At 45.7% G+C, this 27667-nt stretch overlaps 1 protein-coding gene across 6 annotated transcripts in view; it reads right to left on the minus strand.

Moving 5' to 3' along the window:
- PECAM1 (platelet and endothelial cell adhesion molecule 1) overlaps positions 1-27667 on the minus strand; it is a 101746-nt gene that overhangs the window by 44487 nt on the left and 29592 nt on the right. Inside the window, exons 1-5 of one of the 6 annotated variants that reach the window (XM_032616020.1) lie at positions 24220-24436; positions 13779-13843; positions 10244-10401; positions 10131-10157; positions 1213-1506 (exon numbers count right to left, since the gene is read on the minus strand). In XM_032616020.1, coding sequence (XP_032471911.1) covers positions 1213-1506; positions 10131-10157; positions 10244-10401; positions 13779-13843; positions 24220-24279 — 604 coding nt within the window. In that variant the 5' untranslated portion in view covers positions 24280-24436. Of the gene's footprint in view, positions 1-1212; positions 1507-10130; positions 10158-10243; positions 10402-10954; positions 11211-12258; positions 12321-12642; positions 13165-13778; positions 13844-24219; positions 24437-27667 lie in introns of those variants that run through there. The other 5 variants (XM_032616023.1, XM_032616022.1, XM_032616021.1 and 2 more) reach the window with 5 other exon arrangements.

Below are 27667 nucleotides of genomic sequence, written 5' to 3' on the forward strand. Positions count from 1 at the left end.
TTTCACTTTTATGCTACATCCCTTTTCTCTGTCCTCTGCCCCACTTCACCATCAAGCAAATTCCCACACGATCTTCTATATCTGGACCCAGTGTCCCTTCTTCCAGGAAGCCGTCCCTAACTTCACTAGGCAGAATTGTTTCCTCCCACCGCTGTGCTCCCAAGGCGCTCAGAACAGATGACTGTTGGACCGCAATGATTTGTTTACATGTCTCTCTTCCCCACAGGACTGTAACTGCGTCCAGAGCTAGGACCTGTCTGATGCATTTTCATGTCTAGCACCTATTTTTTTTTCCTGACTTGCAGCCTTGGGACATGCTTCTTGAAGGAGTAAATCGATGAATGAATGGACGGATGGAACTCTATGACCCAAATTTCCCACAATGATATTTCTCTTGTTTTTCCATCTCTATTTCTACTTGCTGTTTTCAACTGTTTAATTTATTCCACAGTCATTTATTGAGTGCCTACTGTGAGCCAGATTTTTGTTTGTTTGTTTGAGATACAAAATTAGACCAAACACCATCTCTTCCCTCAGGATCTCAAAATCCAGAAGAGCAGACAGATATGTGAGAAAGTTGCAATATCGAGTCAAATAGTAATTGCCGCTTATTGGAAACTCATTATGTGCTGGAAATTGCACTAAGCTCTTTACTAACAGGATATCTTTTAATCCTCTTAATAACTTCCTGAGCTCTGTAGTATTATTATCTCCATTTTACTGATGAGAATTTTAAAGTGTAGAGAGGTTAAGGGACTTGTCCAGATTGGAATCTAGGCAGAGTGACTGCAGAATCCAGAGTCAACACTCAGCCCCATGACCTTGATACCAATACCACTGAACGCAGAGAAAGCATAAGAGCTGTGAGGACTGGGACCATGGGGGAGATCAGTTTTGTTTGGGAAAGTGTCAGAGAAGAGATCATTGAGTTGAGTGTTGAAGGAGAAATAGTTCCCGAGGAGACGAGATGAAGAGGGTATTCCAGGGAGAGAAAATAGCATGTGCAAAGGCCTGGAGGTGAGGAAAAGCCTGGTGTACTGGGAGCATGCCTAATGCCTGCATTTCCAGGTTAGGAAAGTGTCGGGCAGATGAGTGAGAAGGATGATGGACGGGCAGGTAGGTCCGGTGTTACGACTCGTTCGATCACCATGCTGGCTCCTGCATGTGTTCACGCTTCACCTGCCTGAGCTGTGTTCCATTCCAGGGACTCACCTCTCACCAACACCGGGTACTCCTCAGTCGTTTTCTCCTTGTTGTTCAGGATCACAGTGCATTTATATGTCCCTGCGTCATAGACCCGGGCTTGGGGAATAAAATAACTCTCTGTGTTCTCCATGGAGGAGACGTTGTGAAACAGCACGTCATCCTTGTAGAACAGCACCTGGTGCTGAGGCTTGACACTCGAGGTGGTGCTGACATCCACGACGCACTGCAGGGTCAGGTTCTCCCCGTTTTGCACCTCCTGCTTCGGCAGGATCTGCATGTGGATGCTGTTGATGGTGAAAGCTAAAGGCCAAGGGGAGGAGAGCAGACACACCTGTTATCTCAGAAACAACGTCACCACATCAGATTGGTATCATCACATCCATGCAGTATAGTGTCCAGGTGAGTAGTCCCAGGTGAGTAGTGAGTAGTGACTGTGTGTGGCGGGTCAAGCACGAGGCAGCTGATACTAAGCTGCTCATATTCCCACCATGACAAGGTGGCAGTCTTCGGAGTGTGACAAATAAAACATGTCCATAAGATGTATGCAGCCTGTGAGCTGCCGCATGGTGGCCCCTGGAGAGAGCATAGGATTCAAGTAGACAAACGTTCAAGTCCTGGCTCATCACTTACTGTGTGACCTTGGGTGATTAACCTCTCTGAGCTCAACTTTCTCATCTATAAAATGGAGTTATAATACCTACGTAGTAAGTTGTTGTAAGACTTACAGAAGACGAGCAGGAAACTACCTAGTGATTTCCTGGGTGTACCAGTGCCTGGTACACGGTAATTGCTTGATAAATGATGGCTACCACCATACTGAAATCACATGCTCACGTCCAGCCACTCCCCCAGCCCCACTCCACCCACCCACTCCCCCGCCTGAACAAATTAGCACAGTCTCAACTGGTGTTTTCTAGCTGATGAAGTCAGAAGCCTCACCAGATGGGTGAGAACTTGAAACCACTTTTTCTCATGCATCTTGCTTCCCGTTTTTGCTTTGGCTGCTAAAAAGTATAAGCCCCAAATTTTACCTCTAGCAACCTTTGGGATGCATTTTTCTGTGCTAAAAGAGTCACAGTTTTATTTGACTGCCATATTTTCCTCTCATTCTGATTTCCTTATTTATTTTATCCTATTGAACAATAATACATATTTTTTACAAGTGGTCCCAAATCATTTTACAAACAAAAAAAGGTATAGCAAGGTAGCTGGCCAGAGATACTGGCAAAAAATGGTCTTTCTTTCTCTCTCTTTTAATAAGGTCAAACCGTTTTTGAACACCTTAGAATTTAACTTGTCTATAATATGTCTCAGGTTTTAAACTGAATACAACAGTCCATCCTTGTGCCTTTTTTTCTGAGCAATTAATTTAACAAAAAATGGCATCTGATTAGTCATGAGATGAAACAAGATGATTGTTTAAATTTATTTCTTACAGCAGTAATCTTTAGAATCCCCTTTTCTGTCTTACTGCATTCCTTATTAGCTCCTGGTCTGAGGAGCTTGCTGGGTGAGCTCTCGGAACAGAAGTTTCTTTGAACCATGTTTAGTTTCCCGTAGATTGATATGTTCCCATCCCAGGTAGGGACAGGCAGGTCTCCCTACTCCTTCAGTACCTCCTTCTTCATTTTAAGCCATGCTGTTTAGTACAGTGATTCTATCAGGAGATGGTGAAGAGCAGAAGATGAGCGCAGAGTCAGACTTCCTGGGCCAAATCCCATCTCTGCTCACAAACTGTGTGGCTTTTAGTAAGTTACTGAGCTTCTCTGAGCCTCAGTTTGTTTATCCATAGAATGGACATAATAACAGTAAGTGTAAATGAGAACCTGAGTTTAAGTTCTTGGAGCACAGTTCCTGGCACAGATGAATTGCTTGCAAAATGTTAGCTAGATTCTGTCAGTCACAGATATAATACCAACTCTTGAGTCTTGAGGTCTCTAAAGGTCTTTCTTGAAATCATATTTCTAGTCAATTTTTTCAGAAAAAAAATAAAAACCCAATAATTTTTTAGTTTCCCAGGTGAATTACAGCAACTTCTCCAGACTCCCGGTGTTAGTCATCCCACTGTGTTGGGCTACTTCAGTGTCATCATCCTGAATGAAATGCATACCCATGGCTGGTACACCCCAGACTGGGACACAGAACTGGGTACAGGAAGAAAGCAAGTCAGGCACACCCAGTCCAAACCCCTGATCCCACAGTCATTAGCTGGGCGTCATTGGGAGTTACTTAACCTCTCCAGACTACCACCTCTCCTCCTATAAAGTAGGAACACTAATACTTGCCTTCCCTGGTATTTTAATCTTGAACAATGACGGAACCAAGGTGGCTGAGAGCACTGAAGGGGCAGGTTTGTATTGCCCGATGCCTGGCCCCTGATTGACACCTCCTTCCTGCTTCCTCAGTACCATTCATTCAGCAGACATTGAAGGGGGTGTCTCTGTGCCAGGCACCGGACCCAGTACTGGAGGTTCAGAGAAGGGTAAGATTGGCACAGTTTCTGCCCACCTAGAGCTCACAGTCTGCATTTCACGGTTCTTCCCTATTCCAGGCCTTCCAGCCTCAGTGCCAGCCCTGCCTGGGTCTCCTACAGACCATCCCTAGGGAGCTCTACCACTGTTTAACAATTTTAAAGCAAACTTGGCTAAAGCATCAGGTAGCAGTTTTTTAGAGAGGATGATGTGCACTAACACAAGACGCTTCTGCCTACCTTGCTTTTCTAAGCAAATCTAATATACATCTGCTTAATAAATTAACGCAGCTGATTCACTGGTAGGAACCACACACTTCCATGGCCAGCGGGAGCAGACAAGGAAGAAGAAAGGAAGGCAGGACATGGGATTTCCCTGACGGTCCAGTGGTTAGGACTCTGCACTCCCACTGCAGGGGGTATGGGTTCGATCCCTGGTTGGGGAACTAAGATCCCACATGCTGTGCGGTGCGGCCAAAAGAATTAAAAAAAAAAAAGAAAAAAACAGAAGGCAGGACAGGAGAAGGAAAAGCATTTTTAAAAAATTATTCAAGATACAGGGCTTCCTTGGTGGCACAGTGGTTAAGGATCCCCCTGCCAATGCAGGGGATGTGGGTTCGAGCCCTGGTCCGGGAAGATCCCACATGCAGTGGAGCAACTAAGCCCACAACTACTGAGCCTGCGCTCTAGAGCCCGCAAGCCACAACTACTGAGCCCATGTGCCACAACTATTGAAGCTCATGCACCTAGAGCCCGTGCTCTACACCAAGAGAAGCCACCGCAGTGAGAAGCCCAAGGGCACCGCAATGAAGAGTAGCCCCTGCTCGCTGGAACTAGAGAAAGCCCGCACGCAGCAACGAAGACTCAATGTGGCCAAAAATAAATAAATTTATATTAAAAAAATTATTCAAGGTACGGATCTCAGGGCTTCCCTGGTGGCGCAGTGGTTGAGCATCTGCCTGCCAATGCAGGGGACACGGGTTTGAGCCCTGGTCTGGGAAGATCCCACATGCTGCGGAGCAACTAGGCCCGTTAGCCACAACTACTGAGCCTGCGCGTCTGGAGCCTATGCTCCGCAACAAGAAAGGCCGCGATAGTGAGAGGCCCGCGCACCGCGATAAACAGTGGCCCCTGCTTGCCACAACTAGAGAAAGCCCTCGCACAGAAACGAAGACCCAACACAGCCAAAAATAAATAAATATTAAAAAAAAAAAAAGATACAGATCCCAGCTCATTGATGTGATGCAACAGAACCACAGCCTAGATTTTATCACCATGACCACCACCCTTCTGGTATCCAGCCTTCAAGACGGGCCCCCGTGAGCCTTGCCTTCGGTTATCACACCCACATACGGTCCCTTCCCACATCAGACCAGGGTTGGTCTTATGACCAACAATACAGCAGAAGTGCTAGTAGGTGACCTTTGAGATTAGTTTATAAAAGACATTGCAACTTTCATCTTGGTCACTCTTTCCTTTTCTGGGATCATTCACTCTGGGCAAAGCCAGCTGCCATGTCATGAGCACCCCTATGGAGAGGCCCACATGGTGAGGAACGGCCTCGTGAGTGGGCTTAAAAGCAGATTCCCCAGCGTCAGACAAGCCCTCAGATAACTGTAACCCTGACCAACATTTTATCTGCAATATCCTGACAAACCCTGAGTCAGAACCACCCAACTAAGCCATTCCCAGATTCCTGACCCTCAGAAACTGTGAGATAATAAATTGTTATCTTAAGCCACTAAGTTTTGGGATAATTTGTTAAGGAGCAATAGATAACAAACACACCACCCAACCTTCAAATATCTCTACCTGACTGATGTAGAGAACAAACGTAAGAACACCAGGGGGGGAAAATGGCGGGGGGCTGATGGTGGTGTGATAAACTGGGAGATTGGGATTGACACGTATACACTAATATGTATAAAATGGATAACTAATAAGAACCTGCTGTATAAAAAAGTAAATAAAATATTAAAAAATTAAAAAAAAATCTCTACCTGATTATTAAGATAATATGGAAAATATTATCCTCTTTGTGAATAAACTTTCCAGGAACAGCCAGTAATAAGACCTGGGTGTAGGTCTCATTATTTACACGATAGAGTGATTGCTACAATCCGGGCCTCCCGCAGGTTCACAGATGGGTGTCAGGGGGCCCATGAACCACCTCTGATGCGTTTCTTTGGAGACAGGACACAAAACGTTCAGAACTGTAATGGAAGGACGGGGTTGTAGAATAGCCTGAAGAGGCCAGATCTTTTCAACCTGGAGAGACGAGGGGCTGATGGAGATGATCCAAGTAACAAAGTCACCACAGCACAGATAAGGCACCTAGCGACCACAGCGCCAAATCCCCAGATCCTGAAACAAAGGGACCTGCTTCCCTCTGCCTCAGGCTACGGGCCAGCAGGTGCTGATGCTCCAGGGAAGATGAGGCATCATGACCCCGCCAGCCACTCGGCCCTCAACCTGGAAATGACTCAGAAAGAAAGGGGGCAGTGGGTAGAGAAGGAGGGGCCCCCCATCATTGTCAGGAAAATCCAGGGAGCCATGAAGCATGGAGGCTCTGATGAACTGCGGTGCTCAGAATGGAGTGTGCTGACCCAGCTCATCTGAGTCTCAAGCACCTCCAAGTTCAGTTCGAGTCCCTTTCAGTGAGACATTTCTTGAGCACCTGTGTCAGGTGCTGGGATTACAAGGTGAATAAGAAAGCATCCTTGCTGTCCTAGACTGTGCAGGCTGGTGGGGACCCAGATAGCTGGAGTACAATCATGTAAGCACCAGGAGGAAGGGTTGCCCAGGAGAGGCCAAGGGAAGCCTGAAGGAAGTGACCCCTGAACTGAGCCTTGGACCAGGACAGGAAAGGGTGGTGGGGTGCTCGGGGCAGGAGAACAGCATGTACCAGGGCACAGAGGCATGAGAAATCAATGCATTCTGGGCACTGGTGGTTACAGGAGACAGAGTGTGAGGCTGGAGGGTCCAGGGGGCCAGGTAGGAGGGGGCAGAACAGAGAGCCTTGCCCACTATGCTGACAAGCTGTGACCTGTCCTGAGGCTTTTGCCAGGGAGGCGGTAACAGGATGACACTGGAGCTTTAGAAAGATCACTGTGGGCTGGAGGAGAGACTGGAGGCCTGTAACAACGTGGACGATGGTTCAGGTGAAAGCTGATGCAGCCTCTTCTCAGGCAGATGCAGTGGTGCTGAGGGGAAGGGGTGGACTTGAGAAATATTTAGTGTATGCAAACGGACTTGTTTTTTGGGATGAAGAAAATGTTCTGGAACTAGACAGAGGTGATGTTTGCACAACATTATGAATGTACTAAATGTCATTAATAATAATATTTGTGATATGTACTTTACTTGTTTGATTGGCTATGGGGATTGAGGCAAAGAGTGGAAGATAAGGTTCCTGGATTAGGTACCCAGGGGGATATGGGTGCCGCGGGCTGACAGAGACAAAGCCAGAGAAAGATAAGGGCGGAGCCAAAGTCTCGGTGGCGCAGCTGGTTTGAGGGGCCTGGGGGACCACTAGGAGGAGATGTCAACCACTGGCCCCGTGGGAAGCTTGATGGTCAGGGGAGTGGCCAGAGATGGAGTGGACTAGAGGGTGGGCATGTGGAGGTGTACAGAGCAGGGGCGTTGAGCTTCAGAGAGGATGAGACCCTGGGAAAGTCCAAGTCTCCCGGGGGAAAAAGGACGGTTTGTCAGAAAGGTGGAAGAACACCAGGGAAGAAGGTCTACGAGGCCAAAGAAAGAGGCTCTGTGCTAACACCGGGGTCCCAAAGGCTAAGGGCTGAACATGAGAATGGCATCTATGAGAGGGTTCTAGTAGCAGGGAGGCGTGGGGGCCAAGGCCAGACCTGATAGGTAGGGGCGCCTGAGAGGTGAGGAAGCAGAGACGGTGATTAGAAACCAGGCATTGGACAAGTTTGACTGAGGAAGGGAGTGGATAGATAGTGGGGCACAAGATAAACGGGGGAGGTCTGGGGGGGGTGGGGGGATTGTTTGTGATTTTTCTTTTTCCTAAAAACCAAGAGCTACCAATCATGTTTGTAGACTGAAAGGAAAGAATAGATACTAAAAGTGGGGTGGAGGCTGAATAAAGACAGCATGAGAGCCTGGGGGAGGAGGGTGATGCCAGGGATGGGCTCGGAGCCCAGGTGGACAGGCTGGCCCTGCCCCACCACGGGATAGACATGGCCTCTGAAGCCAGGAGGGAAGTCAGGAGGACGGGTGGGGAGGAAGATAAGCCTGAAGCCGGGGCAGGGCGGGAAGTGGAGGGAGTTCCCTCCAGACAGCACTGTGTTCTAGGTGAAGAGGGAGCTGAGGTCATCTCCTGAGACTGGCCGGCTGGGGCTGGGCGGGGGCCCGAAGTAAAAGGAGAGGAAGGGCCAGGGCGGACCAAGCACCTCAACCATGGAGTAGGCTACATGGAGCGGGCTGGCAGGTCGTGCACGTGCAACGTGGTCCTGGGTGGCCTGAGGAATGTGAGACCTGGGTCCCAGCCCCCACTCTGCCAGCACCCAGTGGTGACCTTGCACAGGCACCTTGTATAAAACAGGGCAGAAGCCTGAGGAGGGAGTAGGAGAGCCTCCCGGCTCCGGGTCCTGCGGCTCTGAGGTCTCCCCTGAAGGTACGAAGACCCTTCTCTAGGAAACCTGGGCAGGGAGAGATTTACTTCCCCCTGAGGTGAGGACAAAGATGGGAGAGAGATTGGAGCAAGAGAAGCAGAAGCCCAGAGGCACACGTGTTGGCAGGGTGTGGTCTGGGCTAGAGCAAGGGCACACGGGCTGGAGTGGACAGAGCGAGGGAGGTGCAGGAGCCATGATGGTGGGTGAGCTAGGACCATAGGAAACCATTATTTACTAATCACCCACACGCTGGGCTGGCACGTCACATCTTTTTATCTAATCTCATCTCATACTGATGCATCACCCTCATTTTACAGATTGGGAAAAAGGCTCAGAAAGACAGAGTAACAGTGGCTTTAAAGATCTGAGTCAGGCCTATGGCTCCAGGCTCCGGACAATCAGGTTTTGGGAAGGGGAGGTTCTGGTGCTGATGTCCTGCTATCCGGCTCTTTTTGGGCAAGTCAGTTGTTTCTCTGAGGTGCAGAGATATCATCAGTCAATTAGGTTGATTATGAAGATAATGGACATCCTGCCTCCATGGGTTGCCATGGGGATCAAACACCCATCGAAGCACATGGACACACGCGCAGGAGACCCGCCAGACCGGCTTTGCTAAGTAGCCAGCACGAGCCCTCTCTGTGCAGAGCTACTGCTCCAAGCCTTGGCTCAATAAACCAGTGTCACCCACACACATCATCTCCAAATAGCTGTACAACTGTCTGCAACCCAGTCACCCCAACTCTGCGTGGAATGAAGTGACCTCTGACAAGGGGATCCTGTTCTGTGGGCTCTCCCTCTATTCAGCCCCCAGACCCAGCCCAGTCCCCTCCTTCACACGGTCCAGATGAAGCAAAACAAAACCTGCTTATCTATTTGTGTGTGTGGGCATGTGTTTCTGTGTGTGTGTTGCACTGCCGTGCAGCACGCGGGATCTTAGTTCCCCGACCAGGGATCGAACCTGTGCCTGCTACAGTGGAAGCGTGGAGTCCTAACCACTGGACCACCAGGGAAGTCTCCAAACCCGCTCATCTTAATGATTCAAAATTAGCTCTAAAGTGGATGACAGACCAGATTTCAAAGACAGGCAGAAGCCCCACTTCCCATGCCCAAGCACAAAATATTGCAGATACCATCGTAGCCTCATGGGTAGATGGGAAATGATATCTAATCTGCTTTAGATCATTTAGGAGAAAAAAAAGTCACAACAACAATTTAAACTATGTTCTGACTTCGGGACTTCCCTGGTGGTCCAATGGTTAAGAATCCACCTTCCAGTGCAAGGGACACGGATTTGATCCCTGGTTGGGGAACTAAGATCCTCAACTAAGCCCGCACGCCACAACTAGAAAGAAGCCCCAGCACCGCAAGGAAAGATCCTGCATGCCGCAACTAAGACCCGACGCAGCCAAAAATAAATGAATAAAATATTTTAAAAAAATAACTAAATAAACTATGTTCTGACTTCATGGATTTAACAAACTGATTATATCTCATTTGTGAATAAACAATCAGGGGTAGGGTAGGATATGAAAAAAAGAAATTTATGGTAGAACAACAAAAAACAAATTATGGAATCACTTTCTTATCACTGCCCCCAATCCTAACAGATAGCAGTTTACCAGGATCTGGAAATGTATGCGACTTCTAGAACATGCTGACTAAAACTTGGCTTAGAATAAGTGTTTTGTTCCAAAACCTTCTTTAAATGCAGAATCAACTTTAGTTGACAATTTGAATATGTTTCTGAATTGTTATAAACATTAAACCCGAGCAATTTGACATGAGTTTTAAGAGTCACAGGTAGGAATTTTACAACTTACAGTTTTCTTGACCCTCAAGGCTTGAACCTGGAAAAGACAGGAGAAATATGTTGATTTCACGAGCTTCAATTCTCGTGAAGTTTAAGTGATGTGGGAAGAGAGGGAAAACTCACAGAGCAGAAGTGTCAGCAGGACGCGGAGCCACATCGTGCCCCCCTGGGTCCACCCCAGCTGCATCCTGAGAGTGAGCGAAGTCTTCGGGTAGTTAGTTCTGCTTTTGCGCCATGCTCCGGAGAAAGAAGCCACTTCCCACGCAACGGAGGTGAGAAACCTGCCCCGTGAAAAGCAGAGACCCATGTGGGAGCTTCTCCAGGCACCGCGGACAAACCGGCCGTGGCGCTGATCAGGTAATGGCGGCCATGCTGGAAACCGGGAACAATGCTTGGGCGGCCTCATATCTCCTCAGGAAATGACTGGCCTTCCTGAGGGGCCACCGGGCGCAGCTGCTTTGTTTAGTTTGTTTAGAGGGAAAAAAAGGCACAAGTGACATTTGCCTCAGCGTTCCTGACCCTCCTTGCGTCTGGCCTGGATTTGGGGGCCCCTTCTCATGGCAGCCAGAGAGGGTTCCTCCCTCTCTCTGACCTCCCCGCAAAGGGCTTCTCTCCCTGGACACTCACCAAATCTCTGTTTTTCCTCTGGCCCCTCCAAGGGGGCTCTTTCCATATAGCCTAAACCTGGACCTACTGCCTTTCCTGACAAAGGCATGGAGAGGGCTGACTTTTTCAGAAAATTGCAGGTTTGTCAGGGAGACCCTGTAATGGCTCCCCCCATTGCCCTGCAGAGAAAGTCAGTTTCCAATCCTGCACGATCCAGCCCTTACTTACCTCTCCAGCCTGGTCTCTCACCTCTTCCTTCCTTGCCCCTACATTCTGGTTGCTAGAATTTATAGTTTCCAGAACACATCACATGTCTGTGACTTTGCCAATGCTCTTCCCCTGTCTGGAGTACCCTTTCCCCTCTCCTTTTCTGGCGAATTCCTACCCATTCATCATAACTCAGTTTAGGCATCAGTCCTCTAGCATCGTCCCCTGTCTTCCCCACACTGAGCTGCCCTTCCTCTGGGCCCCCTCACCTCCCTAGTCTTCCTTTGTCAGACACTTTCTACCGTGTGCCATAATAGCTGCTCCTCCCCCAAGTGGACTGCTGGCTCCATGACAGCGGGACAGTGCCTGGTACCTAGTAGATGACCAAAAACATTAGCAAAATGGATGACTGACTGAAAGAGGACAAGTTAACTGTATTGTCTGAATTAGATGATCATTGCCTTGGGGTCACGGTTCTGCTTTCTGAAATGCTACCCTTGAATACCGTCACATGGTAAAGCTAAGTCACATTTGAACGGGGACCAGAGAAACCAAAGACTTCTCTGCCTCAGGGCAAGTACCAAGAAGTGGTGGTTTCCAGCTAGAGAACAGTACCTCTCTGTGATCTACAGTTCAATGGAAGTTTTGATAAGAGCTGTTAGAGAGCAATGTATGCATAAAGGAATTTTTTTCTATTGTGTTTTTTTGTTTTGTTTTGTTTTTTTTTTTTTTTTGCGGTAAGCGGGCCTCTCACTGTTGTGGCCTCTCCCCTTGGGAAGCACAGGCTCTGGACGCGCAGGCTCAGCGGCCATGGCTCACGGGCCCAGCTGCTCCGCAGCATGTGGGATCTTCCCGGACTGGGGCACGAACCCGTGTCCCCTGCATCGGCAGGCGGACTCTCAACCACTGCACCACCAGGGAAGCCCTCTATTGTGTTTTTTTACTTTTGTTGTTTTGTATTTTCCATTCCCCACTGTAAACTATCTCCTTTGGCAACCTACTGGAAATTACCCCCACCAGCTACCAAATTTTGATTTGGCAGGAAAAAAAAGGAAACGCCCTGAGTAATAAAATAAATGTTGGTTTCAAAGGTAACTTTTACAAACTGTAGAGTAAGCAACTTTTGCTTCTCAAAGTGACATTCAAGCCATACTGATAAATGTCCCACCGCATGGCCCTAAGTTCCAAAGTAAACTTCTAAAATTTAGTCATTGTTTCATCCACAATGCTAGTACTTTTAGAACACCAGGAGAAAATAAAGCTTTATTTCAAAAATGTGTTAATGTTTCAAAAGAAAAGTGGAAAAATTATATCCCACAACTTACACTGTGCACCAGAATAAATTCCAGATTCAACCATCTGAAGGTACAAATGAAACATAAAAGTTCTAGAAGAAAACAGAGAAGAATTCCTCATGATCTTGGGCAAAGGCTGGTTTAACTATGACTTAAAATCCAGAAGTCATAATATGAAAGACTGATAAAGTATACTCCATGAATAAATGTTCTGCTTTGCCCCCCACCCCCAAAAAAAGTTCAATCAAGAGAAAAACTATAAACTGGAAAAAATATTTGCAACTCACATCATAGACAAAGAGCTAACCTCTCTGATATGTAAAAAGCTCTCAGAAATCAAGAAGAAAAAGATCAACAATACAAAAGGAAAATGGACAAAGGAAATGAACACATAGATAACATAAGAAAAGTTACCTGAAATTTATTTTTTAATTTTAATTTTTTTTGGCCATACTGTGCAGCTTGTGGGATCTTAGTTCCCTGGCCAGGGATTGAACCTGTGCCCTCGGCAGTGACTGCTCAGAGTCCTAACCACTGGACCACCAGGGAATTCTCAGAAAAGTTATCTGAAATTTAGAAATAGGCAAAAAGGATTACAGTGTATTCTTTCAATACAGTACTGGGCATTGACCAGCAGGCGCTCCTAGGGATTACCTGACTCTCTAAGGGTACATAAATCTTTGTTTGAATTGCTACTTACTATTGACTATTGTCAGTAAAGGCAAACATTCACTTACGTAAAGTTGATAGCAATGCAAAAGATTTTGTTACCTGTAGTGGGTGGTGGAAACTGGGCAACTAGGAATTTTTCATTGTAAACCTTTCTGTACTTTTTAGTTCTTAAGTTATGTGACTTTTTACCTTTTATTTTTATATTACCTTTTAAATTTTTAAGAAATTGGAAAATTTAACAGCTTTATCGAGGTATAACTGGCATACAACAACTGCGCATATTTAAAATTTACAATTTGGGAATTCCCTGGCGGTCTAGTGGTTAGAACTCTGCACTTTCACGGCGGAGGGCAGGGTTCAATCCCTGGTTGGGGAACTAAGATCCCACAAGCCGCTGGGTGTGGCCTAAATAAATAAAAGTTACAATTAGAAGAGTTTTGACATGTGTGTACCCTGTGACATGACCACCACAATTAAGAAAGTGAATATATACATCACCCACAATAGTTTCCTTGTGCCCCACTGAAACAGGAGGGAAGTGGGCAGGGCACGACCTTTAAAAGAATGACATAGCCTGAGGACACAACATAAACTGATCAGAACCAAATAGGTCCAAGACAGCAGACAAGTTGACTTCCACTAGACCTTGAGCTTCAGTATACCTCACTGTAACACATCAGCAAGCTAAATGACACACCCACAGGCCCCATGACAGTTCCAAGGCTGACCATAAGGGTCAAAAAGTGGGTGGTAGCCCAATTCCTGGAAATCCCCTCTCCTTCCCCAAAATGGCTGGAATACTCCTCCCACTTATTAGCCTATGAAATTACGCACCCCTATAAAAACCGAAAAACCCCATACCCTGGTGCCTTTCTCACCTTTTGTGTTTCTCTCTGAATAAATCCACTTCTTGCTTATCATTTTGTCTCTTGCTGAATTCTTTCTGCAATGAGACATCAAGAACCTGAGCTTCATTAAATCCTGAGACCAGGTGTGTAATCTCAGTTAACAGACCGTGGGTTCAAATCCCAATCTGAGTTACATGGTTTCACCTTTGCAATCCTTTCTTCCCTGAATCCCTCTCCCCACACCCACCACCCGCTATGCAAACATGATCTGCTTTCTGTCACTATGGGTTAGTTTGCATTTCTAGAATTCTATTTAAATGGACTCATACGGTATGCACTTTTTGTTGGTTTTTTTGGTCTATCTTCTTTCAATCAGCATAATAAGTACTTCATCCTTTTTATTACTGAGTAACATTTCATTGCATGAAAATACGGGTTTGCTTATTCACCTATTAATGGACATTTGGGTTGTTTTCAGTTTTGAACTAATACAGATAGAGCTGCTATGAACAAGCCTTTGTCTGGACACATACTTGCATTTCTCTTGCATAAATACCTAGGAGTGGAATGCATGGGCCATAAGGTAGGTATATGCTTAGCATTTTAAGAATCTACCAAACTGTTTACCAAACTGATTACACCATGTTACATTCCCACCAGCAATGTATGAGAGTTCTAGTTGCTCCACATCCTCATCAACACTTGGCAGGTCAGTCTTCTCAATTTTAGTCATTCTAGTGGGGAGCATTGTGCTTTCTTATTATGGTTTTAATTTGCATTTACCTAATGACTAATGACATTGAGCATATTTTTATGTACTTATTTGCCTTTTTTTTTTTTTTTACTTATTTGCCATTTAATGGGTCTATTAAAATCTTCTCAGTTATTAGCTAGGTTGCTTGTTTCTTAGTGTTGTGCTTTTAGAATTCTTTATATACTCTGAATATAAGTCCTTTATCAATTATGTAATTTGCAAATATTTCTCCTAGTTTGTGGCATGTCTTTTTATCTCCTTAATGGTGTCTTTTGATAAGCAGAAGCTTTAAATTTTAAAGAATCAAATCCAATTTATCAATTTTTCCTTTTATGCATCATTCTTTTGGTGTCACATCTAAAAAATCTTTGCCTATCAAAGTCTCAGAAATTTTCCCCAATGTTTTGACATTTCGATCTATTATCTATTTTTTTAATTTAAAAAAATTTATTTATTTAATCTATTTATTTTTGGCTGTGTTGGATCTTCGTTGCTGCATGTGGGCTTTCTCTAGTTGTGGCGAGTGGGGGCTACTCTTTGTTGAGGTGCACGGGCTTCTCATTGCAGTGGCTTCTTGTTGTGGAGCACGGGCTGTAGGCATGTGAGCTTCAGTAGTTGTGGCACGTGGGTTCAGTAGTTGTGGTTTGCAGGCTCTAGAGCACAGGCTCAGTAGTTGTGGTGCATGAGCTTAGTTGCTCTGTGGCATGTGGGATCCTCCTGGACCAGGGCTTGAACCTGTGTCCCCTGCATTGGCAGGTGGATTCTTAACCACTGTGCCACCAGGGAACTCCCTATTATCTATTTTGAGTTAACTTTTGTACATGATGCAAGGTGTGGATCAAAGTTCTTCTCCTTTTTTTTTTTTTTTGCATGTGTATGTCCAATTGTTCTAGCATCATTTGTTGAAAAGACTATCTTTTCTCCAGTGAATTCTCTTTGCACCTTTGTTGAAAATGAGTTGTCCATATATGTGGACATATGTATATTCTGGAGTCGCTATTCTGTTCCATTGATCTATTTGTTTACCCTTATGCAATACCACACAGTTTTGATTTCTGTAGCTTTAAAATATATCCTGAAGTCAGATAGTGTTAGTAGTCCTCAAACATTTTTCTTCCTTTTCAGAGTTATTTGGACTATTCTAAACCCTTTGCCCTTCTATATCATTTTAAAAATCAACTTTTCAATTTCAACCAAAAAAACCCTTCTGAGATTTTGATTGGAATTTCATTGAATCTATAAATCAATTTGGGGAGAACTGATGACTTAACAATACTGAGTACCTGACCCATGAACATGGCATATCTCTCCATTTATTTAAGTCTTCTTTACCTTCTCTCAGCAATGTTTTATAAATAAATTTATTTATTTTATTTATTTAATTTTGGCTGTGTTGGGTCTTCGTTGCTGCACATGGGCTTCCTCTAGATGCAGTGAGCAGGGGCTGCTGTTCATTGCAGTGTGCAGGATTCTCATTGTGGTGGCTTCTCTTGTTGCAGAGCATGGGCTCTAGACCTGTGGGCTTCAGTAGTTGTGGCTCGCGGGCTCTAGAACACAGGCTCAGTAGTTGTGGCGCACGGGCTTAGTTGCTCCATGGCATGTGGGAATCTTCCCCCACCAGGGCTCAAACCCATGTCCCCTGCATTGGCAGGCGGATTCTTAACCACTGAACCACCAGGGAAGCCCCAATGTTTTATAGTGTTCAGTATATTTTTCATTATAAACCTTTGTGTCCTTTTTAGTTTTTAAATCATGTGAATGTATCACAGTGTTGGAAATCACTTAAAATGGCTGCTGTATCCACCCCAGCCCAGCCCAGCCAGTACAGCAGGGTCACCTGTGCTGAGGCCCCAGAGTCACGTCAACATGGGGCTGGTCCTTCACAGGACTTGTGGATCCTCATGGGAGAGCCTCCCTTGCTATTCTTCTTAGGTTTGTCTGTCTGTCTGTCTCTCACTCTCTTTCCAGGGGAACCACTCCTTTTAGTTCTCAGGGAAATCTCTTCCTTCTCTCTTATGACTTGGCTGTGAGATAAGAACTGAAGCATATATTGTCCATCATTTATTTTATTCCTTGAAAAGATCATCATGCTCCTTATTCTTTATTTGTAAATAAGAATGTCTTATTAAAAGTTAAAAAAGTATAAAAGGATTTTTTTTTTCCTATTTCACCTTTTTAAAAATAGGAAATCAAGTGGCTTTTTATATGTGTGTGGCCCCCACATATCTTCCCCTTCCTTCCTCTGGTTCTTAGTGGATTCCTTGATTGGGGGAAAACAAAAATGAAAAAAAGGTTCCGCATAGCTATTTTAGCTTCTTGGTAACTAAACAAGGAACTGACTCCTACATTGCCAGGGATGAAGACCCCAGGAATGCCCACCAGGCAGAACAAGCTCACCCAGGGCCCTATTTCTACCACAGTACTGCTCTCTTCTCCCTCTTCTCAGCCGAAGGGAAGGAGGACAGGGTGTTTTCTACATGCGGTGCTTCTGCCTTCAAAAACTGGGGACGTCACCTTTCATTTAACAAATGACATATCTGAGCTTCAGAATCCCGGTTTTTTGGTGGAGAGTGTTACATTCTGTTTTTAATATGGTTATGGAACTAACTCTGGCATGATCCATATTACGCCTTTGCTCCTAATGATATATAGATATCCTGTTCTCTTATATCCCACCATTCTCCCCTTTTTATAAAATGTAACATAAATAAATATGCTTGCATTAGAAAAAACAACACAGGGGTTTCCCTGGTGGCGCAGTGGCTGAGAGTCCGCCTGCGGATGCAGGGAACACGGGTTCGTGCCCCGGTCCGGGAAGATCCCACATGCCGCGGAGCGGCTGGGCCCGTGAGCCATGGCCGCTGAGCCTGCGCATCCGGAGCCTGTGCTCCGCAACGGGAACAGTGAGAGGCCCACGTACCGCAAAAAAAAAAAAAAAAAAAAAAAAGGCTGTGTGAAAAAACAACACAAAACAGGAATGTCACAATCTAAATCACAGCAATCCATTAACCGCCTGAAAAAGCTGCCTGGTGAAATAAACCTCAGGAAGTGGTTTTTCTGAGAAGCTGGGGTGGGTGGGGGAGGAAGGGCGAGGGAGGCAGGCGGCAATCATGGCAGAGGGCTACAGGCACTGGGCAGAACTGACCTCCCATCTATTTCATGACTACACTGATAGGAAACAAGATATCGGCCATTTCCCCCAGCAGTGACCTGTGACCAGCCCGGGATGGGAGGTCTGATTAATTAACCTTGGCAAGTTTACTAGTGGGACTAATCCCCCATTGCCAGATTCAAAAGTCACCTAACGGGAGAATGTACACGTACTAACACACACATCAGAAGCCTGGGTTTCCAGTCCCTTCTCTGCAGCTTAATGGTGTCAGTGTTTTGAGGTTCACTTTCCACACCTATAAAATGGGAATAATATGCCCACTCTACCCATTTCACAGGCTTGTCATGAAGAGAAAATGACAGCTAGTATTTGAAAGCACATTTAACCAGCGGGGCACAATAAGAACGGAATGTAGTAACAATAAAGACAAGAGTAGTAATAACAATTGTTGTAGGTCTGCTTTGGGCCCCAGGTTGCCCCACCTGAATTGCTGGTCTGGCAAATCAGCCATCTTAATGAGCTCAAGGGGAGGGACTCAGAGCCCCTAATTCAATGCCCACCCAGATGTTGTCCTCATAGCCCCAGTCTGACCCCTTGCAAAGGTGGGCAGCTGGGGAAAAGGGAAGTAGGTCGGGACATTGTGGAGGGGTCAGTGCTGTTCCATCCCCAGCTGGAGCACCCCCTCCATTCCACTGACAGGACACAGGGTTATATCATGATTCATGGCTGTGGGCATTTTTGCGAGCCCCTTCATCCATTAAAAAAAAAATTATTTGGGGGGAATTCCCTGGTGGTCCGGTGGTTAGGACTCTACACTTTCAATGCCGTGGGTGCAGGTTCAATCCCTGGTCAGGGAATCAAGATCCTGAAAAAAAAAAATTATTTATTTTGGCCATGGCACAGCCAAAAAAAAAATTATTTTTTTTTCATGGGCCCCTAAAAGTATTGCTGTAGGCCCTGGCACTGTGCCTCCTGGGCCTAATGGCTGAGTTGGCCCTGACAGCAAATCAACTGCACAACGGCCCAAAGGACCAAGGGGTCTGCTCTCTTCTGCCCTGAGTAGCCCAGGCACTGGCCTGGAAAGAGGGGCCAGAGCTTCACCATGGGACTTCCCTGGTAGCACAGTGGTTAAGAATCCACTTGCCAATGCAGGGCACGTGAGTTCGAGCCCTGGTCTGGGAAGATCCCACATGCCGTGGAGCAACTAAGCCCGTGAGCCACAACTACTGAGCCCACAGGCTGCAACTACTGAAGCCCGCACACCTAGAGCCTGTGCTCCACAACAACAAAAGCCACCACATTGAGAAGCTTGCGCACTGCAACTAAGAGTAGCCCCCACTCGCCACAACTAGAGAAAGCCCACATGCAGCAACGAAGACCCAGTGCAGCCAAAAATAAATAATTAATTTTTAAAAAATACTCGATAGGTATTTGTGCTTTCTGTTCTCAGAAACATAAGCAACAAAAGAAAAAATAGATAAATTGGACTTCATTGAAGTTAAAAACTTTGGTGTTGCAAAGGACACTATCAAGAAGCTGAAAGGCAATCCACAGAATGGGAGGAAATATTTGGAAATCATATATCTGATAAGGATCCAGAATATTTAAAGAACTCTTATGACTCAGTAACAGAAAAAGACAACCATTTGTTAAAATGGGCAAAGGACTTGAATAAACATTTCTCCAAAGAAGATATACAAAGGCCAATAAGCACATGAAAAGATGCATAACATTATTAGTCATTAGGGAATTGCAAATCAAAACCATAATGAAATATCACTTCACACCTACTACGATAGCTAAAATTGAAAAGACAGACAATAATAAATGTTGACGAGGATGCAGAAAAGCTAGAACCTTCTTCACACAACTGGTAGGATTATAAAATGATGCAGCCACTTTGGAAAAGAGTCTGGCAGTTCCTCAAAAGTTTAAAAAATATAGTTATAATATGACCCAGCAGTGATTCCACTCTTAGGTATTTATCCAAAAAAATGAAAATGTGTCTACAGAAACACAAATGTTTATAGCAGCATTATTAATAATATCCAAAAAGTAGAAACAACTCAAACGTCCACCAACTGATAAACAAAATGTGGTATATTCATACAATAGATTGTTATTTGGCAACAAAAAGAATGAAGTCCTGATACATGCTTACAATATGGATGAAGCTTGAAAACATCATGCTAAGTGAAAGAAGCCAAACATGAAAGGCCAAATATTATATGATTCTATTTATATGAAATGTTCAGAATAGTGAAATCCATAGAGACAGAAAGTAGATTAGTAGATTTAGGCTTACAACATATAGACTTATTTTTTCACAGTTCTGGAGGGCAGAATTACGAAATCAGTACCACTGGACTGAAATCAAGGCGTCAGCAGAGCCACAGTCCCTCCAGGGGCTCTAGGAGATCACTTGTTCTTGCCTTCTCCAGCTTGTGGCAGCTGCTGGCATTCCTTGGCTTGTGGCCGTATCACTCTAACATTAGGCCATCATCTTCTGTTCTGTCTTCTCCTCTGTGTGTCAAATCTCCTTGTGCCTTTCTCTTTTATTTTTTTTGGGGGGCCATGCCACGAGGCTTGTGGGATCTTAGTTCCTCGACCAGGGATTGAACCCGGGCCCTCGGCAGTGAAAGCACGGAGTCCTAACCACTGGGCTGCCAGGGACTCCCCTGCCTTTCTCTTTTAACGACACTTGTGATTGCATTTAGGGCCCACTCAGATGTCCTGTATGGTCTCCCCATCTCATCCCTAACTTAATTACATCTCTAAAGACCCTTTTTCCATATAATGTAAGAGTTACAGGTTCTAGAGGACTTGATATCTTTGGGGGCCACTCTCAGCCCTTTACAGAGGGTATCATGATCCCTGTTACAGATGGAGAAGCAGGGCCAGAAGGTGAAGTATCAACCAGTTCTCAGAGTCACATCTGCCTGCCAATGCCGGTCTGGCTGCTCCAGGGCCTCCAGTAACTGACGTTGTATAGCACCTTCATAAGCAGAAGACTCAGATCCAGCTCCTGACCTGACACACACACGAGTCATGAGATCAGGACCCATTTCCCAGGCATGTGACCTGGGCAGTTGCACAGGGCCCTGAGCTCAGAAGGGTCCATATTTGGTTTAATACCCTGTGGAGGCATCTTGAAATTCTTAGTAATATTTTAAAAAGGGCCCTGCATTTTCATTTTGCAATGGATCCATACATTATGTAATGGGTCCTGCATATGATTTTGAATGAGAAAAGGAACAGATGAGATGAGGTGGGTGGAAATGTTCCTGCACACGGCCTCCCATCAGCCCTGGAAAGTACTAGTCGCCCGCCCCTGCCCCATCAACCTGCATCCAGGCTCCTCTTCTGCTTGGAAAGCTCTCCCTGACCCTCTATCCCCATCTAGGTAACTCTTCCCCTCCAGGCCCAGCTCAAAGGAGACTCCTGGACCAGAGCAGGCCTCTGGTTGCATGTTCTCAAAGCTCCCCATATGCTCCTTCATAGCTCCTATCACTGTTGGTAACCCCATATTTATCTACATGATCCCCAAGAAGCATCTCCCCTGGAATGGGTCTCTTGGGCTTACCCCAGTGCCCATGCAGTCAACACAATGTCTGATTTAGTGGGCCCCACATAAATTTCTGCTAAATGAGTGAATGAACTGGAAGCACAGCCGGATGTAAACAGTCATCATGTGCGGTAGCCATGCACAGGCCATGGCGTCAAATTAGCTCCGGATGGCTGTCCTTAGCGCTGAGCTAGGCTCCTTAGGGCCAGATAGGGCCAGTGTCAGTCCCTAGCACCGGGAGGCAAGATTCAGCCCTGAAGGGAGGGCAGGCCGGAGACCAGCGCAGATGGACTAGGGCTTGAGGAGCCCACAGGAGTGAAGAAGGAAGTGTGTGTGGTGGTTTGGGAGGCCTGATCCCCTGAGGGGCCTGAGTGGGCAGTAGCCTCAGCCCAAACATATGTTCTCCCTTTAGGTGAGAGGTGGTTTGGACTGGAAGTGGGCCAGGCCAGGCCTTCCAAGAGGCCCATGGTAATCACTTCTGACAGGCTTGGGTGAGCTCAGGGTAGGGCCACCAGAGACAGGAAATAATAATGAAACCGTGCAACTCAGATTGGGACTTGAACCCACGCGGCCAGGACTTGTACCTGGCCAAAACCCACAGTCTTCCAACTGAGATCACAGCTGGTTTCAGGACTTAATGAAGCTCAGGTTCTTGATGTCTCATCACAGAAAGAATTCAGTGAGAGACAAAGTGATAGATAAGAAGTGGATTTATTAACAAAAATAAAAGAAAAAAAAAAAAAAAAGAAGTGGATTTATTTAGAGAAACACAGAGTGTGGGCCACCTCAGAAGGTGAGAAAGGCACCAGGGTATGGGGTTGTCAGTTTTCATAGGGGTGGGTAATTTCATAGGCTAATGAGTGGGAGGAGTATTCCAGCTCTTTGGGGAAGGAGTGGGGATTTCCAGTAATTGGGTCACCACCCACTTTTTGATCCTTCTGTTCGGTCTTAGAACTGTCACAGCCCCTGTGGGTGTGTCATTTAGCCTGCTGCTGTGTTACAATGAGCGGGGCTCAAGGTCTAGTGGAAGTCGACTTGTCCGCCATCTTGGACCCATTTGGTTCTAATCAGTTTATGTCAGGTCCTCGGGCTATGTCATTCTTTCAAGTGTTGTGCCCTGCCCCCTTCCCTCCTGTTTCAATAATACCTGATATCCAGTTACATTTTCACAGAAGCAACAAGTCATTTTTTGGTATGTCTCACATCTTACATGGGACATACCAAAAAAATTATTTGTTGTTTATCAGAAACTCAAATGTAACTGGGCATCCTGTATTTTAACTGACAACCCTTGTTCAGGACTCCTTCTGGGAAGCAGCCTGTGCCAGGAATGCTTCAGCTAAACTGGAGTCATGTGTAGAAAAGCCAGAACTTTCAGGGGCTTAAGCCGTCCCTTTCCTGATTTTTGCTTTTTCAGGTTATCCAAGGGACACGAGGAGAAACAAGACACTAAGTCGGGCTGCAGATGGGAGGGAGTGTCAGGACCCTTCTGCTCCAGGCCAGGCCCCATAGGGATGAAACAGCGAGGATGCCCTGGCAGAGGGGATGGCGTCTCTCAACCCTTGCAGGAAGCAGGCTAAGCACCGGGTAGGCCTGGCCCTGCCCTCCAGGGGTTTGGAGGGGAGGCTGTCCTATCAACTGACCGTTCAACAGTCAGTCTGGCTGCTGAGAGAAGCTCCTCCTGGGAGATAAGCACCTCCTGGGACTGAGAGGTGGCCTGCACTGGGTGTTGCTCTTTAGTTTACTTCATCAGTCTAAGGTGGGTAATGATATCTACCACCGGGGCAGTGCCTTTATCCATCTTTTTGACAATTGATTCTATCCTCTGACTTCTCCCTCCCAGTTTTGTGTCATCCACAGATTTTATCGGAAGGTCACCAGAGTCCTAATCCAATTCATTAATATTCAATAGGAGAAGAATGAAGATAGAGCCCTGTGGCACTCTACCGGAGACTTGCCCCAGGCTGATCTTAATCAAAATTCTTTTGATATAAATGTTCTGCAAGCTATAAATTCCCTCATTCTACTACCATCTACTCCAGCCTTCTCCATGAGGATGTCTTGATAAATTCCAAAAGTAATGATACATCCATTAGATGGTTGGTGGCTGCTCTTGATACTACCTTAGCAGCAGTAATGATAATAATAATAATAAACGGAGTAATTTTTGTCCTTACCCTCCCCTTTCTGTCCCTTCTATCCAAGACCGAGGTAAACTTTGCTAAAATAAGAGGAAATCCAAATTGATTTATCCTAAGTTCATGAAGAAATTACCCTGCCAGGAACAACTCTTGGAGGAGGATGTGGGAAATGGTCATGGTTTATCTGAGGATCAGCAAAATGAATTTTAGATACAAAAAGTGACTTAGGTTTAAAGAACAGGCAGTTTCAGCTTATCATCAGGTTTTGATTCAGAATTTTGTTTTAAGTTGGCTGTTGAGCAAATGTGAAATGTACTCAAAAACAATCTGACAAACACTGATTAGGTTCTCTGGAAGCTCCCGGAAGCCCTCTTCAAAACCATTTGTCTGCAATGAGTTGAAACTACACTGTGAGCAGCCTGAGCCCCTTGTCTTTTCTTTTCTTTCTTTTTTATTAAAAAATAAATTATTTATTTTTGGGGGCTGCATTGGGTCTTCGTTGCTGTGTGCGGGCTTTCTGTAGTCGTGGCGAGAGGGGGCTACGCTTCGTTGCAGTGTGCGGGCTTCTCATTGTGGTGGCTTCTCTTCTTGTGGAGCACAGGCTCTAGGGCACGCGGGCTTCAGTAGTTGTGGTTCGCGGGCTCTAGAGCGCAGGCTCAGTAGTTGTGGCGCATGGGCTTAGTTGCTCCGCATGTGAAGCATGTGGGATCTTCCCGGACCAGCGCTTGAACCCGTGTCCCCTGCATTGGCAGGTGGATTCTTTTTTTTTTTAATCAGGTAGATTCTTAACCACTGTGCCACCAGGGAAGTCCACCTCTCTATGACTTGCCCACTTCTGCACATAGATTCTAGGAATTTAAGAAAGAAAATTGCTTTAAAGTATTTAAAACATTACCTACCGGCGTGATTCTCAGTCCAGTGTGTGTGTGTAGCTTTGTCCGTGCCCAACTGGCTTTCATGAGGTCGGCAGAAGTGCGTGTCCATTTCTTAACGTGATCATCTATTCGTCACCTCGGTTTTAACAGGAAATTTGGCTGGGGCAGCCACAGAGGAAGCAGAGGCCAGGGCTTGTGAGGGCCCTCTCTCTTCTCGGTTCTCAGGGGATCCCTCCATCCCCTGCTTTGAAAGGAAACAATGGTTCCTGCTGAAGAGGCTTCACCTCCCCAGCCTTCTGGGCTAAGCAGGTTGGTGTTATTCCTGAGCTGGACGTCCAGGTGATGAAGTTGTGGGGGGCAGACTTGTTCCCTTCTCATATCTAGCCTGAACCCCAGGAAATGTACTGAGTTTTAAAAAAGGGGGTGGGGGTGGGGATAGGGACTCCAAAAACCATAGATCACAGGGGCCTTGATATCCATCCTCTACAAAGTTCTAGCAGATTACTTATTAGGTATGTAAAAACTCTATGCTGTGTCTAAGCACATCCTAAAATCTTTTCCTAGTGAGTTATGGCTCTCATTGTGTACGGAACTTCAATAAAGTCTTCATCAAAAACACACACACACACACATGCACGCACACACGCACGCATATATATATATACGGGGGGGGCCCAGACCTCTGTGGCTAGAATTCGGGGAAGGGTAGAGAATGGGAAGTCTAGGCCAGACCTGACAGGGCTGCCAGTGAGGGTCACGCCCAGGAGGAGTTAGGCCATGTATTAAGGGCTAGATGAAGCCTGGGTCATGAAGGAGGGGGGACAGGAGGAAGGGTGCTCAGTGAAGGGACTAAAATGGGATCCTAGCACCCAACAGTCAGTACAGATCAGAGCAGAACTCTTACAGGTGTTGGCAGGGGGCACTTGTAGCTACCAGGCAGGAAGCAGAAATGACCAGAAACCAGCAAAGATCTTCCAAAAGTAAGTCAGACAAGTTAACCTGGTTTTTTTTTTGTTGTCAGAGTTACTAGATTGTTGAATGAGTAAAACACTGCAGGTACAGGGCTTCTGATTTCAGCAAGACGTCTGACCAGGTGTGTCCTGGGGTCCTCCTGGAGAAGTGTGTGGCATCTGTCATTTGTGGGACAATTAGATCCAAAGAGTTTTATTCAAGGTCAATTCAAAAGACATCTGTAGGGTCTTCCCTGGTGGTCCAGTGGGTAAGACTCTGTGCTCCCAGTGCAGGGGTCCCAGGTTCAATCCCTAGTTAGGGAACTAGATCCCACATGCATGCCACAACTAAGAGTTCGCGTGCTGCAACTAAGAAGCCCACATGCTGCAACTAAAAAAAAAAAAAAAAAAGATCCTGCATGTCGCAACAAAGATCCCGCGTGCTGTAACTAAGACCCAGCATAGCCAAAAAAATAATAATAATAAATAAATATTTTAAAAATATTAAAAAACAAACAAAAAACCCAGAAAGCAAAAGACATCTGTAGTGGAATGCCATGTGATTGTCTTCTTCCCTCTCCTGGCTCACAGGAGGGATGGAAAGTGTGCTGACTCGATCCCTGAACGACACAACACTGGGAGGGATAGATAGGTAAGAGGCCAAAGGACAGGATCAGTAGTCAAAAGGATGTCACTAGGAGGGTGCAATGGGCCAAATGATGACACACAATAGAAAGTTAAAATTCCTGGTCCTAGTTCCTCAAAGCTGACCTTGCAAATACAGGATGACAGATGACAGACATGTTGCATAACAGGAGGATGCGTGGGGAAAGACTGATGAGTTTGAAAGGGGCGTGGCTATCGTCCCCGTTGGCAGCATTAATGAAAGAGTTCAGAAGTGGGGAGAAGACTGCCCCACTGTATTTTGTCACACATGATCAGTTCAGGGGGTGACACCCAAAAGCATATGGAGGGGTGATGAAAATACCAAGGCAAGGGGCCTTCGAACCACATCATAAGAGGAACATTTGAAGGGAGTGGAAATGTTAAGACTAAGAAGGAAAATTTGGGAGAGTATCTGATAATTATCTTTAAATAATTGCATTGCTTTTATTTATTTTTTAAATTTATTTATTTATTTATTTATTTTATAGTAGGTTCTTATAACCTACTCTAAGGTTAAAATAGATAACCTTAGAGTAGGTTATCTATTTTAAATATAGCAGTGTGTACATGTCAATCCCAACTTCCCAATCTATCCCTCCCCCTCACTTTTCCCCCACCACCCTGGTAACCATAAGTTCATTCTCCAAGTCTGTGAGTCTGTTTCTGTTTTGTAAACAAGTTCATTTGTATCATTTTTTTTTAGATTCTGCATATGAGTCATATCATATGATATTTGTCTTTCTCTGTCTGACTTCATTTAGTATGATAATCTCCAGTTTCATCCATGTTGCTGCAAATGGCATTATTTCATTCTTTTTAATGGCTGAGTAAGAGTCCATTGAGATATGTACCACATCTTCTTTATCCATTCATCTGTCAATGGACATTTAGGTTGCTTCCGTCTCCTGGCTATTATAAACAGCACTGCAGTGAACACTGGGGTGCATGTATCTTTTTGAACCATGTTTTTCTCTGGATCTATGCCCAAGAGTGGGATTGCTGGATCATATGGTAGTTCTATTTTTAGCTTCTTAAGGAACCTCCATACTGTTCTCCATAGTGGTTGTACCAATTTACATTCCCACCAACAGTGCAGGAGGGTTCCCTTTTCTCCACACCTTCTCTAGCAGTTACTGTTTGTAGATTTTTTGATGGTGGCCATTCTGACCGGAGTGAGTTGATACCTCATTGTAGCTTTGATTTGCATTTCTCAATTGCACTGTTTTTATGTGAAAAAGGAATGGGACTTTTTTTTTTTAACCTTTGGGTAGAACCTATAGGGAGGTCTATTTTAGTTAGATCTTTGTAACACAGCGGATGAGGGAAAGTTTTGCCAAAGTTTTTAAAGACAGTTGAGAGAGGGGGAGATGTTTCCAGAGGGCTGCGGAGTCTCCTCTGGGACGAACGCTGGCAGCCACGGAGGCCACTCCTCCTCTGTCCAGTGGAAGACTGGCTACTGCACGTCTCTTCATCTTACTGATAAAGCTTCTAGGAGGCAAATATTTGTCAAAGCCAATGCCATGGGGCTTCCCTGGTGGCACAGGGGTTAAGAATCTGCCTGCCAATGCAGGGGACACAGGTTCAAGCCCTGGTCCAGGAAGATCCCACGTGCCGCGGAGCAACTAAGCCTGCGAGCCACAACTACTGAGCCTGTGCTCTAGAGCCTGCGAGCCACAACTGCTGAAGCCCGTGTGCCTAGAGCCTGTGCTGAGCAACAAGAGAAGCAACTGCAATGAGAAGCCCTTGCACCGCAATGAAGAGTAGCCCCTGCTCGCCGCAACTAGAGAAAGCCCGCACACAGCAATGAAGACCCAAAGCAGCCAATAAATAAATAAATAAAATCTATAAAAAAAGAA

This window comes from Phocoena sinus, chromosome 20 (genome assembly GCF_008692025.1).
Source record: "Phocoena sinus isolate mPhoSin1 chromosome 20, mPhoSin1.pri, whole genome shotgun sequence".
Classification (NCBI taxonomy): domain Eukaryota; kingdom Metazoa; phylum Chordata; class Mammalia; order Artiodactyla; family Phocoenidae; genus Phocoena; species Phocoena sinus.